Source organism: Lactuca virosa, chromosome 4 (genome assembly GCF_052849685.1).
Source record: "Lactuca virosa cultivar CGN04683 chromosome 4, Lactuca_virosa_CGN04683_v6, whole genome shotgun sequence".
Classification (NCBI taxonomy): domain Eukaryota; kingdom Viridiplantae; phylum Streptophyta; class Magnoliopsida; order Asterales; family Asteraceae; genus Lactuca; species Lactuca virosa.
In genome coordinates, this window is record NC_136429.1 from 40,848,830 (window position 1) to 40,867,444 (window position 18,615).

The 18,615-nt window shown below is 34.4% G+C and overlaps 3 protein-coding genes across 3 annotated transcripts; 2 read left to right on the plus strand and 1 right to left on the minus strand.

Moving 5' to 3' along the window:
* Positions 1-7,315: 7,315 nt before the first annotated feature.
* LOC145104329 (uncharacterized) lies at positions 7,316-8,651 on the plus strand. Its single transcript, XM_079041594.1, has 3 exons — positions 7,316-7,468; positions 7,559-8,189; positions 8,254-8,651. The coding sequence occupies exons 1-3, from the start codon at positions 7,316-7,318 to the stop codon at positions 8,649-8,651; spliced, it is 1,182 nt and encodes a 393-aa protein (XP_078897720.1).
* Positions 8,652-9,270: 619 nt separating this feature from the next.
* LOC145104330 (uncharacterized) lies at positions 9,271-10,288 on the plus strand. Its single transcript, XM_079041596.1, has 2 exons — positions 9,271-9,832; positions 9,906-10,288. The coding sequence occupies exons 1-2, from the start codon at positions 9,271-9,273 to the stop codon at positions 10,286-10,288; spliced, it is 945 nt and encodes a 314-aa protein (XP_078897722.1).
* Positions 10,289-11,428: 1,140 nt separating this feature from the next.
* On the minus strand, positions 11,429-12,751 carry LOC145104331 (uncharacterized). Its single transcript, XM_079041597.1, has 3 exons — positions 12,599-12,751; positions 11,878-12,508; positions 11,429-11,802 (listed from the first exon to the last, which is right to left on the minus strand). The coding sequence occupies exons 1-3, from the start codon at positions 12,749-12,751 to the stop codon at positions 11,429-11,431; spliced, it is 1,158 nt and encodes a 385-aa protein (XP_078897723.1).
* Between the last annotated feature and the right edge of the window lie 5,864 nt (positions 12,752-18,615).

Here is an 18,615-nt window from a genome sequence, read left to right on the forward strand (position 1 = left end):
GCTAAATGATGGAAGTACATGAATACTATACATATGGTCTTTAATAGGCGATATTGATGATAAATTTAATTGTAATACTACAACTAGTTTCTATTAAATTTATAATAAACTTGTTGTAGTTTGAGAAAGATTATAAAGTTTAAACTTCTCGAATTCATCAATAAAAACACAATATATGTTGTTAACCCAAATAGTTATATTACTTGATGATCCACGGTTCAAAAATGATTTATATTATGGGAAAATACAAAACTAGCCATTTTTCCTAATTACTTATCAAAAAATAGCCAAAAAACTCACTTAGCCAAAAATAGCCCACAAAAGAGTAGTCAACTTTCGGTTGACTACGGTCAACAGGGGATGACTACGGTCAACGCCCGTTGACTACTCTTTTCCACTCATGGGCTACTGTTTCAAGGGGTCGTTTACTTTTTCGTGGCTCATTAGCCCAAAGTATATAATGAAATTTTTTTTCAGATTAGGTCATTTTCCTATTGTTTTCTTTTGTTAGGCTACGTTTTTCTCTCAATGGAGCACCCAAAGAACAATCAGGTTTGTCTATTTTTCTTAAAAATTTTACCGTGTTTGTGATTAGGAATAGGTTTTGTTTATGGGGATAAATTTTTTTTTGAAAAAAATTGAAAAAAAAAATATAAGACCGTAGGTTTCATATGAAACCTACGGTGTACAAGTGCCCAATGCACTGTTTGTGCAGTGTCGACTTGTACACCGTAGGTTTCATATGAAACCGTACGGACGTTATTTTTTTTCGTTTTTTTTAAATGGTATCAACAGAATAGGAATTGGATGTATTTTGTTGTGGTATAATTTTTTTTATAAAAAAAAAAGGAAACCGTAGGTTTTTTAGAAACCTACGGTGTACAAGTATTTACTGCACAGTTTGTGCAGTAAAGACTTGTACACCGTAGGTTTCACAAAAAAACCGTATTTTTTTTTATTTTTTTATTAAAAAAAATTTAATAGCCAATAAACATTTGTATCCCCTTGTATGTATCTTATGATTTTTTTTTGGAAAAAAAAATCGTAGGTTTCCTAAAATGTTTGGTTTTATATATATTTTTATTTTCTTAAAAAAAATCTGTTTAAACGTATTTGTAACGATTGTATCCCCTTGTATGTATCTTATGATTCAATGTTTTGCATGTTGTTAAAAATGATGTTATTTTCTATGTTTCAATTATAGCATACAATAGCAATGTACTATCTATTTGAAGAAGTTTTTATGTGTATAATAAGTAGATATTTTGTATTATACTGTATTGATAAAATAACATTATGTTTTAGTAGTTTCGGGTTTGTTATAAAATATGTTATTGTCACACCATTTTTAAAGTACAATACTATTTTTTGTATACAAGTAGTATAGAAAAGACAAAAATTTGTGTAAAATAATTTACTTTGGTACTTTATAGAAAGTAAATAGATTATATGAAATGTTTAACTATTTTATTGTGTGATACTCCAACACTGTTTTTTTTATAAAACCTTATTTAACTTTATTTTTTATTTATTTTGTAGCTTCCTAACAAAAAGATGACATGCAATATATCTGTGAAAGCTTCATGTCACAAGTTGCATGAAGTTTTGAGTCCGTTGAATGGGCCGGTTCGAGAGATATTTTCAAGAACTAGCTTTGGTTACCTCTTGGATCTACCTGCTCAGTCCGGAGACGGACTACTTATTCATGGCCTATTACTTCACATGCTGCGTCCTACCCCTGAAAGTGATGCAGCTGAGCGTCTACATTTCATGTTTTCTAGACGTTCTTAATCATTTGGGCCGGAAGAGTTTTGTATTGTCTCGGGACTTTACATGGGCCGTTTTCCTACTTCAAGGATCGAATTTTCAACCATGTATAATCACGGATACGGTGATAATACATTTCGGTCCAGAGTCTTCCCGTATTGCACGGACACTACGTTACTTGTAGAAGATTTAGAAATACTTATCTTGAACCGACGGTTCAATGAGATATCGGCTGACGATGTTGTCCGTGCGATTTTGCTATATATCCTCAATCAAGGTTTTTTGGGAAAAGAACCCAAAGACAAAGTCACGAAGGAATTTCTGTGGGTGGTGGAGAACCTGGATGAATGGAACAGGTATTTATCAATTTAATATTATAAAAAATACTATTTTTTATATGTTTAACTAATAGTTTTGCATATAATATAGGTTCTCGTGAGGGAGTTACATATGGAGTAAAACATACCCTAGATTGTCGGGTATGTTTAAGAAATTTGAGGATCATATGTCCAAACATCCCACAAAACCTTGTGTGTATACACTATCCGGTTTTGTTATTCCGTTGAAGGTAAAAATATAATGTTAAATTTTTTGGTTTTTATTTTTTCATAATCCATGTTAGTTATTGTTAACTCTTATATATTAATGTATATTTATTACAAGATATGGATATGGGAGATGTTCTCACTAGCTCGGGGGAATGTTGCGTTACGACGAAACAATTTATATCCTCGTATGTTGTGGTGGTTTCACCTTAGGAGGTTAACATGGGAGAAAGTTTGCGATCTTTTCGATGTTGACCCGGACGAGGCACATCAACCGAAAAGAAAGATGATTGCCTCAGATGTCGAGTCATCTACTCCACATTACTTGACATATATTTCTAGTTTGAATCCTGAATCGCCAGAAGTCCCTTCTTCTGTACGCTACAACTTTAGAAAAGATGTAAGTAAAATACTAAAAGTAGTATCTAGTATATTAAAATTTTTCAACTATTATTGATATATAAAAAAAATTATGTAGGGAGCATCTTCATCTGATCCATCCTGTGGAAAGAGCCGATCTACCCAGTCCACCGGAGAAATTCATACGGTGGGAATTAATAGGAGAACAGCCCGAGAAATAATTGCAAGACTTCAAAGCTTGGAGGAAGAAATCCGAGGAATAAAATGTAAAGAGGGATTTGAAAAACGGGACGACAATAATGAATTTTTTGACGCAGCATTTGGGGTAAAATATTTCATTTTATAAATTTACTATTAATTCTTAACGAAGGTTTCGAGGTAAAATAATTATTTGTTAAATTATTTTTCGTTTAAATGTAGGGGAATGAAGATGTGGGAGGTAGTTATCGGATGACAAGACCGGTGAACGAACAATTCGGTAGTCCACCGAATTCAAATCGAGTAAACGAGGATGATGATGTTGGTCGTTGAAAACAAAAAAAACCCGTGAAGGAGGTTATGATTTTATTTTTTTTGTATATTAATTTTTATATTTTTTCAGAGTATATTAAATAAATTAATATGTATTTTGTAGAAGAAGAAAAAGAAGATTGTTGCCAACAACATCGTGGATGCGGAAAATCATATACACGTGCCTCCTGTTGCAAAACCAGGTCGTCCGGTTAGGGTATTGAAACCTTCTCAATATCTTAGCTCTCCATATGTTTCTGTAAGTTTCTTTAAAATTATATTTACTATAAATTTTTTTAACTATATGGATACTTATTGACTACGTGTATACTGTAGGTTCAAAATGCTCCTCGATATCGTTCGGGTTGGGTAATATGCAATGAACCACCACCCCCCGTTTCTTTTAGCGATCCCCCGACACTTTTATCGGAGCCGTATGTCATTCCTGGATGTGCCACCCCTTCATTATACATAGGAAACAAACCGGCTGTTTATTTGAAACATCGGTTGTACAATGAAAGAATCGAAGCAAGGTTTTGGGATCTCCTTTTTTATTCAATTGACTTGGGATATTTAGATGAAGCGGTATGAAGACATTTGTTTATATTTAAAATTTAAATAATTGATAAGGTCTGTATGTTTAAATTAGATTTAAATGCAACATGTTGACTTATGGGGAAGGCTTATGAATGAGCGGAGACCGAACGATGCTCGATGGACAATCATGTCATCTTCATTTTTTGCTGCATTTGAGACGTTCGAGTGGGTAGGAAGTGCATTGGGACATCCGTTTGACCCGTTAGATGGATGTAAATCTTGGTTAGAAGTTGACCGTGTAAGTAAACAAATATTATTGATTAATCACTTAAATTTTGATATTACACTAATTAAACGTTGTAACTAATTCCAACGGTTGTGTGGTAAAACAGGTTTATTTTCCAATTTGTATAAAACCACATCATTGGGTACTTGGGGAGTTATGGATGGACACGCTGTCGTTGAATTTGTACGACAGCTTGCGATCTTTTCGCGCCGTCACCATGATTGATTTTGTGCGGTTTGAAGAGCTTGTAGACCGCATTCTTGTTGACATTGATTATTGGAATCACATGGGTTTGCCTGTTCAGAAAGCATCCATTACTGTTACGGATGTTACGGACGTGCCCCAACAGGAAGGGATGTTTGGAGAGTGCGGTGTCTTTATGCTGATGTTCATGGAGCAGCTTGTTTCTGGACGGACGATTGGTATATCGACAACACCTGTTTTTGCGGCTACTAACTTTCGCAATAGGATGGGCATGGTATACTATGGATCAGCTGCAAAGGCGATTTTGTAGTTAGTTTGATTAGTAATTTTTTAGTAACAAATTATGTGTAATGTTTCATGTCGAAAGATAAAGTTGTATTTTGGTTTATGTTATCAAAATGTCCCGTTATTATGAAACATAAAGAAAGTATCATATCGAGAGAAAATTATATATTATATAGATTAATCATAATAAACAAGCAAATATAATACAATACATATTACATACATAAACTCATAAATAATGCATAAACTTACTAGTTGATTAATCAAGAATTATCAAATTCAAACATTTTGAAAATCATTTGGAAATTTTTCTTTTTCTTGAATCACCCAGTCGTATTTTTTTTGTATGTTTTTGAGAATCTTTTCCATCTTAACCTCTTCTTTGTTGGCGTAGTCTGTTGCATCTTGTACCCAAACCCGTGCAGTTTTAATGTCGCGTTCTTTGTCTTGGATCGACCTCATTTTAGACCAGATATCGGCTTGTAACTTATCCAATCGTTTCCTATCTTCTTCAATGCCTTTAATATCGTTCTTGATCTCTTCTTCTTTTATTAATAGTTGTGATCGCTTCTCTTGTGGCATCAACCACCATTTTTCTTGAGAGGTGGACATCAGTTTATGTGATTGAGGTTTATAGAATACATATAAGTCTCTATATATAATTGACAATTTAACCACTTTTTTATAGGTGTTGACTACTGTAAAATAGCTTATGACTACTATATTATGTGTTGTCACATCCTACCAAATCATTATTGTACTTTGACTACTGTCTTATAGGATTTGACTACTGTCTACTAGCCATTGACTACTATGTTATGTTTAGTCTTATCGAACAGTGAATATTTGACACATGATTGTTATTTGACTACTTTTTTTATAGGTTTTGACTACTGTCTAATAGCATTTGACTATTAGTTGATTTCATTGACTACTTTTTTATAGGTTATGACTACTATCTTCTAGCCGTTGACTGTTATCTTGTGTTATATTTAATGTAGATTTGTTATCAATTCAGAAATGAAAGAAACAATAACAAAAAAAAATTGAAGTGTGAAAATGACAGAAAGATTAGAGGAGATGAAAAGGATCTTGGCAAAATTTAATTGGCCATCAACGTCCAACAATAAGCCTCCTTTGGGGACAAGTTCCCATAACGTGTCAACCAATCCCCCTCCCAACGTTGATCCTCCTATAGTAGGAGAGAAGATGGATGAGGAAGTGAAAAAATTGTTGTTACAAAGAAAAGCTGAAGTGGATAAGGCTTTTAAAGATTATCGTCTCCAAAGAGACCTTCTAGACATCTATTGTGATGGCATTGATTGTAAAAAGAATTGGATTATAAGTACCAGGCAAGAAATCCAATCTACCGAGAGTTCAATCCGTTCTAGTGAAGAAAATTTGCGAAATCTTAAGAGTGAATTAGCACTTCGTGAGTACTATTTGGAGAAAAAAAAGGAAGTCATTGCTATGAAAAAAGAGTATCCGTATGAGTTTCCGATGTGGGAAGAAGATGAGTAGTATTTTAATAATGTTGTTGCTTGTTGTAGTAATATAAAGGTAGTATATGTCCAAGTATGTCTTTCATTTTTAATTTTAAGGTAGTATATCTGCAACTATATTTTTTTTATTAGTGGTTGGTTAGGAGCTGCAAAATCTGTAATAGTTCCTGGTTTACTTATGTTTAGTAATCTAATTATGTTAATGTCAACTTTGTTTTATCAAATACTCAACGAAATGGTTATGCCTTCTATTTTTGACTTTTTTATTTGTAAACAACATGTGTTGTATAGTCGAATGAATTAAGAATAAATATATATTACAACATGTATAGTACACAAGCAATATAGAAAATTAAGACAACAAATTCTCATGCATGGAAACACAAACCATTACAATTAAAAACATACATTACTACATCTTACGTACTTCTACTACTTAGTGGTACATACAACCTGCATAATTGAGATTTAGACTACAACTTATACACAACAACACCAAAAAAGAAAATCCAACTACAAAGTAACGCTATCTTCAAGTGTAGTACTTTGCTTTGAAGCTTCTTCTTTGATCGAGCTAAGTTAGCGACTATCAACGAATTATTGTCTTTCGCTTCATCCAGCCAACAAATAAACCCAGACTGTGGTGGCTGATAAATAAATATCAAAAACATTATGTGTATTCTTTAAATATTCAATCATAAATAACAATATATATATATATATCTATATATATATATAATTAAGTGATAACGCAAATACCTCTTTAGGACAAGCATAAAATAGCCGTCCAGGGTTGTTTGAAGTCCTTGATGTCCTTATAATACCTTGAGCCCCACAACTGCAGTTTGCCATTTTCATTGGTTACTGAGATGGAATTTTTATTAGTGTGGCCAGGTAAATATCTTCATTTATATAGTGCCATTAAGCTACATATTCAGACACATGATTGTAGCTTGACTACTGTCTTATAGGTTTGGACTATTACCTTTTAGCATTTGACTACTATTTTACGTGTTGTCTTATCGAACAGTGAATTTCGGACACAGGATTGTAGGTTGACTACTGTGTTGTACGTATTGACTATTGTCCACTTGTAGTTGACTACTGGTTTATGTGTTGTCTAATCTAACTGTTAATTTCTGACACAGGATTATAGCTTGACTACTGTGTTATAGGTATTGACTACTGTCTACCACCATTTGACTACTACTTTAGTTTTCGAATACTGCTTCGATTCTATAAAAAGGTTTTGAAATAATTTAAATCATTGTTATTGATATATTTTACAAAGGTTCCTGTTCACCGCCCTAACGTTAAACATGAGTTTCTCATACAATGACTATGAAGACAGTTTTACCAACTTGCCTGTTTACCTCCACAACATTCAGCGTGCAAATCCCCACAGTTACACATACATCAAAACCGATGTTATGGATCGGTTCGAACTATGTTTTGTTGCTATTCGATGTGTGGTAATGTAGTATCGATTTGTTTATTATTTTGCTAAACCAATTTAGATTAGTCTAAAAACTAATAGTTATGTTATATAAAATTTCAAATAGATCAACGCATTTATAGGATGCATGCTTCCGGTCATCTTCATAAGCAGTGTCCGTATCAGAGGAGAGTATCTTAATACAATGTTCGTAGCAGTTACTATTGATGGAAACAACAATACTACGCCAATAGCATTTGGTGTCGGGGTGGCAAATAGTGTTAACTCCTGCACTTGGTTCCTTATGAGGTTGAAGGATGCTATCGGAGCGGGTACGGAAGTTGCGCTCATAACCAACATGGGCGATACCATTGCTTCTTGCATTGGTCAAGTATTCCCTGATGCTTACAATGGTTATTCGTCTAACAGTGTTTTGAATTATTGCCAATTAAGAATTGGTCAAAGCAGAAATTTAGACTACTTGTTCTTCCGTGTATGCAAAGCATATACCACACAAGACTTTAAACAAACATTTTCTAAGTTAAGTCATGGTGCACAGGAAGTTCTTCACAACATCGGACATATGAAATGGGCACGGGCCTATTTCCCTAATATACGTTGGAATGTACTAAACATTAAAATTCCAGAATTCCTAATGGTGTTATCGGTTAGTCAATGCAATGTGCCGATAATAACGCTAATTGATGCGATTGTGCAGCACATCCAACAGACATTTGCAGAACGCTGTGTCATGGGAGGTAATATAGGAACTTTTTATAAATCACTTAAATGCCGGTAATTTATTATCCTTTGATTTTTCAGGAATGTTGAGCACCATATTCACACCTTACGCAGAGATGGTCCTTCAAAGGAGAATGCAAAAGTCTCGGCAATGGAAAGTAACGAAAATCCCACCTGAGATCCCGTCTATGTTGCCTTCGGATATTTTCCAAGTTTTTGATTTCAAACGTACATGTGTTGTGGATCTGAATCGACACACATGTTCTTGTGGGAAATGGCGCAGTCTTGGTATAGCATGTGGTCATGCTCTTGCTGCAGCACGTTATACAAACAACACAGAATTAGCCGATATGGTTCAAATATATTATCGGGGTGATGTGTTTCGAACTACATACCAGACTAGGAATGTGAATGTTGTTCCCCCTCCATCTGAATGGGAAATACCAGAGCCATTGCCGGTCGTTTTAATCCCTATGTAATAGGTTGTCAGATGTTCGTTTAATAAATATAATTTCCATTGTAGATAACGCTACCTTCTAATCCCTATGTAATACCAGAGGCATTGATGGTCGCTTTAATCCCTATATAAAATCAACTCCTTCACATTATTAGACTACGGTTTCATAGTCTTTGACTACTGTTTGGCACACTGCATAATGTATAGTCTTTTCCAACAGTAGATTTTTCGCTTCAAACATTATTTCTGTGCAACGTTTCTGACCGAATTCTATTTGAAATGAAATCCCTTTATATAGCCTCGACCAAATTCATTGAAACATACCAATTCTCATAATGAGTGGATTTAATGAGATATACAAACAAAGCTTTTCCAACCTACCGATACTCTTTCATAATCTTCAAAGAACAAATCGTAACTCTTTCACAATCATTAAGAAAGACATGAGAGACAGGTTTCAATTTTGTTTTGTCGCATTAGGATGCGTGGTAACTCCTCCTCTATATTATACTATTATTTATTTCAAGTTCACATTTGTGTAATGTTGCCATCGTTTCTTACAGATTACTACCTTTCTCACATCCATGATACCAACACTATTTGTTGCTCATGTACCCCTTATTGGGACCAACATAACAACAATGTATCTTGCTCATGCTTTGGACGGTAATCATGAACCCCTGATCATAGCATTCGCTTTGAGAAGCGTTGACTGTGACGAGGCTTGGACTTGGTTCATGAGAAGGTTGAAAGAATGCTTAGGTGACACTACTGAAGTTGGTTTCATAAGTCATATGTCTGACTCGATAGACTACGCCATTATGCAAGTATACCCAAATTCCTATCATGGGTATTGTTGTAAAAATATAGCCGATAAAGTTCGGGCTTCCACAGGAAGTATCGTTGTCGAACAGTTGTTCTGGAAGACATGCAAAACTTATAGCTTGTCTGAATTTTACGTTTGTTTAAACAATTTAAAAAATGAGGTTAATGGGTATGATCTTGACTGGCTTGACAATATCCCAATGGCAAAATGGGCTCGAGCCTTTTTTCCTAAAGTCTGTTTCAATGTTAAATACATTAGCATTCCGATTGGATTAAGTTGGCTTAGATCAAACACGCACGAGTTACCAATAACGACAATCATTGAACTGGTCCATCAGTCAATACAAATGGTGTACGCGCAACGAGCTGAATTTGGAGGTAATAAATAATTGTTTTCTTTCTTTTCCGTTACTCTATCCTCTTTTTAATTTTAAGTAAATTAATTACACAGGTGGAATGCATGGTCAACTTACCCCTTATGCACAACACGTGTTTGAACGGAGAATGAACCAATCTAATGGTTATGAGGTTACACATATTGGTAGTGACAAATTTGAAGTGCGTTGTAATTTAACCATACAAATGGTACAAGTTGAACGTGGTATTTGTACTTGTGGCAAATGGCAAAAATGCGGCATACCCTGTGAACATGGTAGAACATCATTAAGCAGGCTTACAGTTGAAGAGAAACAACAATTGGTTAATTATAGGTTGACTTCCGCGGTGTATCGACATGCATTCCAAGCGGAGACGATTAATCCTATTCCAATTCTTCTGCATTGGGAAATACCAACTGAGAAGATGGTCGTCGTACCACCATTTGCATGTTACTAATTACTTAGACTAATTTTATTAGTAGTTATGTTTACCAGTATTATTATGTTTATTTGTAATTCTAATTTCCTTTCAGAATTATGTTATGTTTATTAGTAATTCTAAGTTCATATGATTTTTATGTTAAGTGTATTTGACTACTACTTTACGTTTTTATCAGTAATGTTACGTTTTTTTTCTGACACACGATTGTAGTTTGACTACTGTGTTATAGCTTTTGACTACTGTCTAGTCGCATTTGACTAATACTTTACCTGTTGTCTTATCCAATAGTGATTTTTGCTCTCAAACTAGTAATATGCAATTAACATAGAACTTATACGTGATACACTACAACATTCTAAAATTGAAAATGAATTCATCTGACTTCGGTGTTTGGCATTGCGAAGACGAATACTGCTATGTTTGTTCCGATACAATGATGGGTGTCAGAATTTCTCACTTTTCAGGCAGTCTCATCCGTGTAAGAATTAGGAATTCCTACCAAGATTTCCCACTCCCAGATTACATGCCTGACGACATTTTCCATGCTATGAAGGCCGCTGAAGAAGCCAACGAAAGGGACTCTGAAATTAGTCGCAAACTCAACCAACGTGCAAACGACCTAGCAGATCAAGTAATTGAACGAAAAATGGATTGCTGAAACTACAAAAAATATCAAGGAAGCTAAGAAGTGGATTCGAAATGCAAATACGGAGTTTCAAAAGCTTCAAGCAGAACGGGATCGTCTATTAGATGTTGTTAGAATTAGAGGGGATTTTATCGACCGTGAACAAAACTTGTATCCCAAACAGTTTCCTAATCTGTGGAAACCAATTTAACTATGTAATAGGTGGTGAGACGTTCCTTTAACAATGTTATGTTTAATTCTAATTGTAATTTCCTTTACTTTTATGTTATGTTCAATTTTGTTGATTACAAACATAATGTATTTCAAACTTATTACAAACACATTGTCAACTATATTACAAACATAATATATTGAAAAATATATTACAAACTCAACAGCAAATATATTACATAGACAATGACAAATATATTACAAACTCAACAGCAAATATATTACATAGACAAGGAAAAATATATTACAAGCATCATTATTTAAAGGGAATAAAAATTACATCGGCAATAAAACAACCATCAAAGGGTCTGGGATTTCCCATTCAGCTGGTGGGAAACTGCGTGAACGGTTTGTGTCTGGTAGATGAGCTGATATACATCGGCATGGTAATATACTTGAACCAAATTAACAATGTCATGCATGTCTGAATCATGTGCTGATGTGATGGCATGACCACATGCTATACCGAGACTGCTCCATTTTCCACATGAACAAGTATAAGCTTTAAGGTCAACAACACAAGTTGTTTTAAAATCAAACACTTCATACACATATGTCGGCATGGGAGAGGATATCTGTTGGGGGATATGTGTTGCTTGCCAACGAACAGACTTTTGCATCCTTCTTTGAACCAGCATTTCAGCATACGGTGTTAATACACCAGTCAAACTCCCTGAAAATTAAATATGGTTACAAAAGGTTGTTGTACAACCTATTTAATTCTTTTATATTTCATCCAAAAATATACCTGCAATTATACTTCGTTCAACAAAAGTATTTTGCATGTACTCACGAATTCCCTCGATAAGCGCTATTATCGGTACATTACAATGATTGCGCGATACTACTGAAAAGTATTGAGGAACTTCCATGTTGAGTACATTCGAACGGATATTAGGGAAATAGGCTCTTGCCCATTTTGGATGACCGATATTCGTAAGCACTTCACGATCATCAATGCTTAATCTAGAAAAATTTTGTGCAATAGTTGACAACTTGTAGGATTTTAATGTTATCCAGAACAAAGTTTCCAATGATCTCCCGGAGCCTACTCTTGTGCGTAAATAGTTTTGCACGCTGTTACAAGTGTAACCACGATAAGAATCACTAAAAACATTATCTACACAAGAGCTAACGCCATCGTACATATTGGATACGAACGTTATTTCCCTACCCTCTCCGAGACATTCTTTTAACCTCATCAGGAACCAGGTAGAATTTACCACATTATTTTCAACCGCCATACCAAACGCTATAGGGAAAGTCAGATTGTTCCCATCTTTAGCAACAGCTACAAACATTGTTTTTAGGTAGTCCCCTCTAAGAGGGACGGTACCTATGTAGAGGACAGGCAAGAAACAATGCACGAATGCATGGGCCTGTAATTTTTAATAGTGCACACCAATTACTTTAATGTACAAACATTATCAAATGTAAAGACACAAAACGGATTTCGAAAAGAATTATACCACCCATCCAATAGCCACAAAACAAGATTGGAAACGATCCATCAAATCCGTTTTGATGTGAGTGTGAGTATGCGGGTTGGTTCGCCTTAGGTTATGAAGGTAAACAGGCAAGTTGTTGAAGCTTTCTTCATGGTCAGTGTCGGAGAAACTCATTTCGAAACAATTGTAAGAGACAATTAGCAATTACTTAGTGTGCGTAAGGTTGTGCGGGTTAGGGGCTTTCCACATTCGGACACATAAATAAGTAGGAGCTGCAAAGGCAAGGTCAATAATGTATTGTGTTTTCGAACAGTATATTTGTCGTTTCAAACAGTATCTCCTTGTAAGGTATCTGACAATCGGACTACTCTTTGACATTATATGATTATGGTTTCATAGACTTTGACTACTACTTTGTAGCCTGCATAATGTATTGTCTTTTCGAACAGTATATTTGTCGTTTCAAACAATATCTCCGTGTAAGGTATCTGACAATCGGACTACTCTTTGACATTATATGATTACGGTTTCATAGACTTTGACTACTACTTTGTAGCCTGCATAATGTATTGTCTTTTCGAACAGTATATTTGTCGTTTCAAACAGTATCTCCGTGTAAGGTATCTGACAATCGGACTACTCTTTGACATTATTTGACTACGGTTTCATAATGTAGTTTCAAACAGTAGTTATGGGAATCCACCTAATTGTATGTTATTCTTTTTTCTTATTTAAGTACTCCTATAAAATTATAACAAACTAACAAAAAACTTAAAAAAATGGCCTCCAATCAACCAACTTCTCCAACGCAGTTGCTCCGTCTAATACTCCACATCCATGGACGATAAGAGAGGTAATGGTGGTAACACGTTGTTGGATGAACATTTACGATGATGTAACCATGGTTAACCCTGATTGCTTAGAAGGTGATGAATGGACCCGCATAACAGCCATGTTTAACCTCTCGTTGGGAGAAGGAAAACACCGAACACAAGAAGATATTTTTGGTAAGTGGATGGATTTAAAGGAAAAAATCACATGGTTTAATCGATGGTATCATCATCTTAAAAACAGGTATCGTTATCCAAACAACATCGAAGATCTTTTAGAAATGGTTAAAGATCATTACATTTTGGAGCACGAGGGAAGTGACTTCGAGTATGAGGATGCATGGATCCTACTTAAAAATAACAAATATTTCATGTAGAAGGCTCTTTTATGTGAAATGTCTTATGTAATGTTTCGTAAGGGTGTATCTCGATTTCTATAATGTTTTATGTTTGTGTTTTATTTTTCATGGAATAAAGGAGTTAATAAGTGGAGTACTAGATTTAATTAATAATCTCAGAAGTCCTTTTTAATACAAGCAATACAAATTACAAATACGGGAATTCATTGCTTTCCTACATTAATCTAAGGACAATTCAAATCAAATGTACTATTGAAATCAAAAGTAGGGTACACGCTTTCGTTCTGTGACCCGCTCCCGGATGCAAACTCATCAGTCATTATGCCCTTTTGTGTAGATTTTTTCCTCCCCCCAGATCCGCTCCCCGATCCCCTACCCGTACAATCGTTCCTAGTGTGTCCAAATTGACCGCATGTAGAACATTCTTGTCGTATGGGACGCTCACCTTGTGACGGAATACGTCCAGTGTTTCTTGGCCTACCCGGCTGACGTCTCTCCATTATGGGTGGCTTCACGGTCATCACATCATCGAGGATCTCCCACTCAGATGGACTTGGTAAGGGGTTCACAGACTCCTCGTAAGTTTTCCTCAATGTTTCTGTAAAGTAAGCTTTTAAAGCGAATTCCGAACAATCTTCGTAACGGTTCATTGTCAGCACTTTTATAACATGGCCACAAGGTAAGCCATCTATTTTCCACCGCCTACATGTACAGGTTCTTTGTTGGAAATCAACAATGACACTTTTATGGTTAGAGCTTTTCACTTCAAATCTGCTATTTGAGATAGGGTACACCATCCAATTATTACAAGCATTCTTATTTGCTTGTATAATCGTTTCAGCCCATTGGGTGAGTGTTGTTTTAGTTTCAGCTAAAAAAATAGACATATTTTTTCATAAAATTATTACTACACGAGTTAAGAAAATACTCAATCAACAATGTATATAAAATATCAGTACCTGCAACATTACGTTTCTGAAAACTCCATTGTTGCATTGTTGCACGAAAATACTCAATCAACATCAATATTGGTATTTTTCTTGCAAATCGTGACATTGAATTTATCGACTCCGCACTATTTGATGTCATAAGAAAATACCGATTCCCAGGAAAATGTGCCCTGGCCCATCTTTCTAGATTGATGTTTTGTAGTTATTCCCATACACGAATATTTACATTTTTTATTTTTTTCATCCCATTATTGAATTTTTAATGGTATAGGCTTTGCATGTCTCCCAAAATAATGCGTGCATTGTATCGCTGCTTCCAAATTTTGCTGAAATGTTGAAATACAAATGGATACCACATATTCCATGATAGGCGTGAGGAAATATATTTGCAATTGACGTCGCTATGGATGGAGCCCTATCAGAAATGATTGTAAGGTCTTCCAAGTTGCCTATACATTCACGTAGCTTTCGAAGGAACCAGGACCACGTCTCAGTACATTCACTTTTGCAAATGGCATAAGCAACAGGCATGATTTGGTTTTCCATTGTCACTGCGAGCAACATCGTGCCTTTGAATTCACCTTTTAGGTGACCACCATCAATTATTAGGGTCGGCCTACAATACTTGATGAACACTCGTACCTACAATTATTTTTCATTGCATTAACAAATACCAATTAGGATTCATATGTTATATTTGTTATAAAAATTAACACTGCTTACCGAGCAACCCAACGCGATAAACACGAACTCAAACCGATCATCATCGTCTACTCTTATCTGAGTAACAGTTCCTGGATTGTGCTTGACCAAGTTGTGCAGATACGCTGGTAGTTTGGTGAATGAATCCTCTTTGGTACCTCTTAACATCAACAACGCATACTGTTTTGCACGCCATGCCTGTTGGTATGAGATATTGATTGGAAATTTCGAATTGATGTCCCTAACAATTTCATTGCCCCGATAAACTCTATTATAGTCTCCGGCCAATACTTCAGCGATAAAGTGGCAGAGTACCTTTTTCTTTGATTGTCGATGATTAGACTCCAAATTTGTCGCACAACATGTGTGTTGGTCAACAACTTTTTGTGACTTGGAAAGCAGTAGTCGATTGGATTCCCCTTGCCCTAACCATCCATGAACAATTTTTAACCAAACAAACAACCTCGAACCTTCCTTTGCTCGATCTGGTAGTCTTATACTGCTTACCTTGTTCCATGCATTGTCTTCCGATTGCAAGCTTGAGCAACTCTTTGTCATCAAAAATGTCTAAAACCTTAATCTCTTCACTTATATCCACCCTCTGACATGGAATGTTCACATCAGCGTTTACAAGACACGAAGGCAAAGGGGGCATACCATGAAACATGGTATCTGAATAAATAAGCTTAGATTCGTCATCTAATTCTTCTCCGTTAGAATCACTATCTAGGCCGGGTATATCCAACTTGTCACAATCCGCAAACTCGCCATATCCTTTTAGTTCACCATCATGCAAAAACGGAACTTCCTGTTTTCCAGATTCATTACCAACCTTATTCACCACGACTACTGCTTTTTTTTTTTTTGTCAAATGAATCATTTACACCAACATCATTAACATATGCACCAACATCATTATCACCGATATACTTATAATTCTCCGGTGTAACATACATAATCGGTTCTGGCACTACATTTACATTTTCAGCAACACTATGATATTGACTTTTACTTGGACTTTTAAAATTACCTATTGGGTTGTTGCTCCCTTTTCCACTAGATAAATTTGCTGCAGATGCCTTTCCTCTATCATCCATTTCGTTCGGCCAAACGCCTTCTTCAACCACCACATACACAGACACATATTTATCTCCAACGCCATTTATTACCTTCATCAGCTTTCTAATATCACGATCATCAACAATACCACAATAATAGAGTTTTTCTGGATGTTGATAGGCCAAACTAACTTTTGATTATTCGGGAAGACCCATCTTGCACTTGACCAACTGAACAAATTCGGTGAACGTTGTGTTTTCGTAAAATTCAACACCTAAATAAAACATTCTCGGATTGTATCCCAGTGGCCAAACATATGATAATTGGGAATTAACAAACTCCCATCTTCCATCCGTAATGAGCAATACAAAATACTCGTTACAACTCATTATCTTAATTTTGAGGATAAAGAAGCTAGAGAGAATAAACTTTCCAAAAATATAAAATACTTAATATATATAAGATAGGTTGAAAACAGTAGTCAACTCTGACGAAAAAGTAGTCAAGTTTAACAAAAAAAGTAGTCAAATTTAGCAACAAAGTAGTCAACTTTACCCAAAAAGTAGTCTATTTTTTTCATCAGAGTTGACTACTGTTAAAATTAAAACAAAATAATTCAAACCAAATCATTATTAAAATTTAAACAAAATAATTGTTAAAGTTATTGTACATATTATAAACACTCTTTTTTATACTCTATATTACAAAAAAAATAATAAAAAAAATTAAAAACTAAAAAATAAAAAATTAAAATTAAAACCGTAGTTTTTTGGCCAAAATAGTAGATAAAACCCCCAAAATAGTAGATAAAACCCCTCCCAAAAAAAAAAAAAACAAAAAACAAAAAACCGTAGCTTTTTTTTTGTGAAAACCGTAGCCTACGGTTTGGGAAACCGTAGGTTTCGAGAGGAAACCGTAGGTTTTAAAAAACCTACGGTTTTGAATGTCAAAAATGAAAAAAAAAAAATTTATACAAAACGCGAAACAGTAGACGAAATGGCGAAATAGTAGGCGAATCTCGAAACCTACGGTTTCGTGGGCTATTTTTGGCCATTTGCTAATTTTTGGCTAAAAATTGTTAATTACCCCCTTAATTTGGCTAGATTAGTAATTACCCCTTTATATTACCCCATTTCATTATTATTTTTAATTAAGTTACTAATAATACGCGTTTAGTTATCTCACAAAAGAGTAAACGATCTTGATAATAGAAAATTGCATTTTGTATATTATGTTTTCTTTGGTTAATTTTATTATTAAACTATATTATAATTATGTATTATATGATTGAAAATTTAAAATACAATACATAATAACAAAGCATAATTATCTTGTGGGAGTAATACTTGTTGAATCCAAGATTCTTTACTTGAAAATAACATTTTAATTTTTCTTTAAATGCAACAAATGAGACAAATTGAAAGTACGATGATATAATAAACGTAAGGATTATATTTTGAAAGTAGATTGATATAATCTCGACAACTTATGTTTATTTTACAGACAAACAATCACACAAATACAGACACATATACAAACAAATACATATAGACTAAGATATCGTTTGTTTTGTCAAAAAGAGAGAAATTATGACTCAAAACTACACTGAAAGATTAAAAATCACTTAATTCTGAATTAAAAGATTAAATGATTAAAGTCAAAGAACATATATGACATTTTAATAAGTTATCGAGAAATTAAAAAAAAAATAGTAAAAGCAGTCATTCATGTCAATTATAACAATGTATTTCGAAAGTACATTGTTTTTTAGGGTTATATATATATATATATATATATATATATATATATATATATATATATATATATATATATATATATATATATATATATGTTGGGTTTTAGTTCAAAAAATAGTTTCATAAACTTGAAAAATATGGCAACCAAAGACTTTAATTTTTGAAATAACATGAACATTTTATACCCACCAAGGATTTTCTTGCAAGTATAGAAAGATTTAAACACCAACCAAAGAAGAGGTGAAGAAATAACAACATTTGTAGTTCTTTGAGTGCTCTTGGGAGGCTTGGAAGACACCAACAATGACTCAACTTTATGTAGATGCTAGTCCAAAACTCTTAAACCCTTACGCCTGAAGTTCATAACCAAAATATAAACTT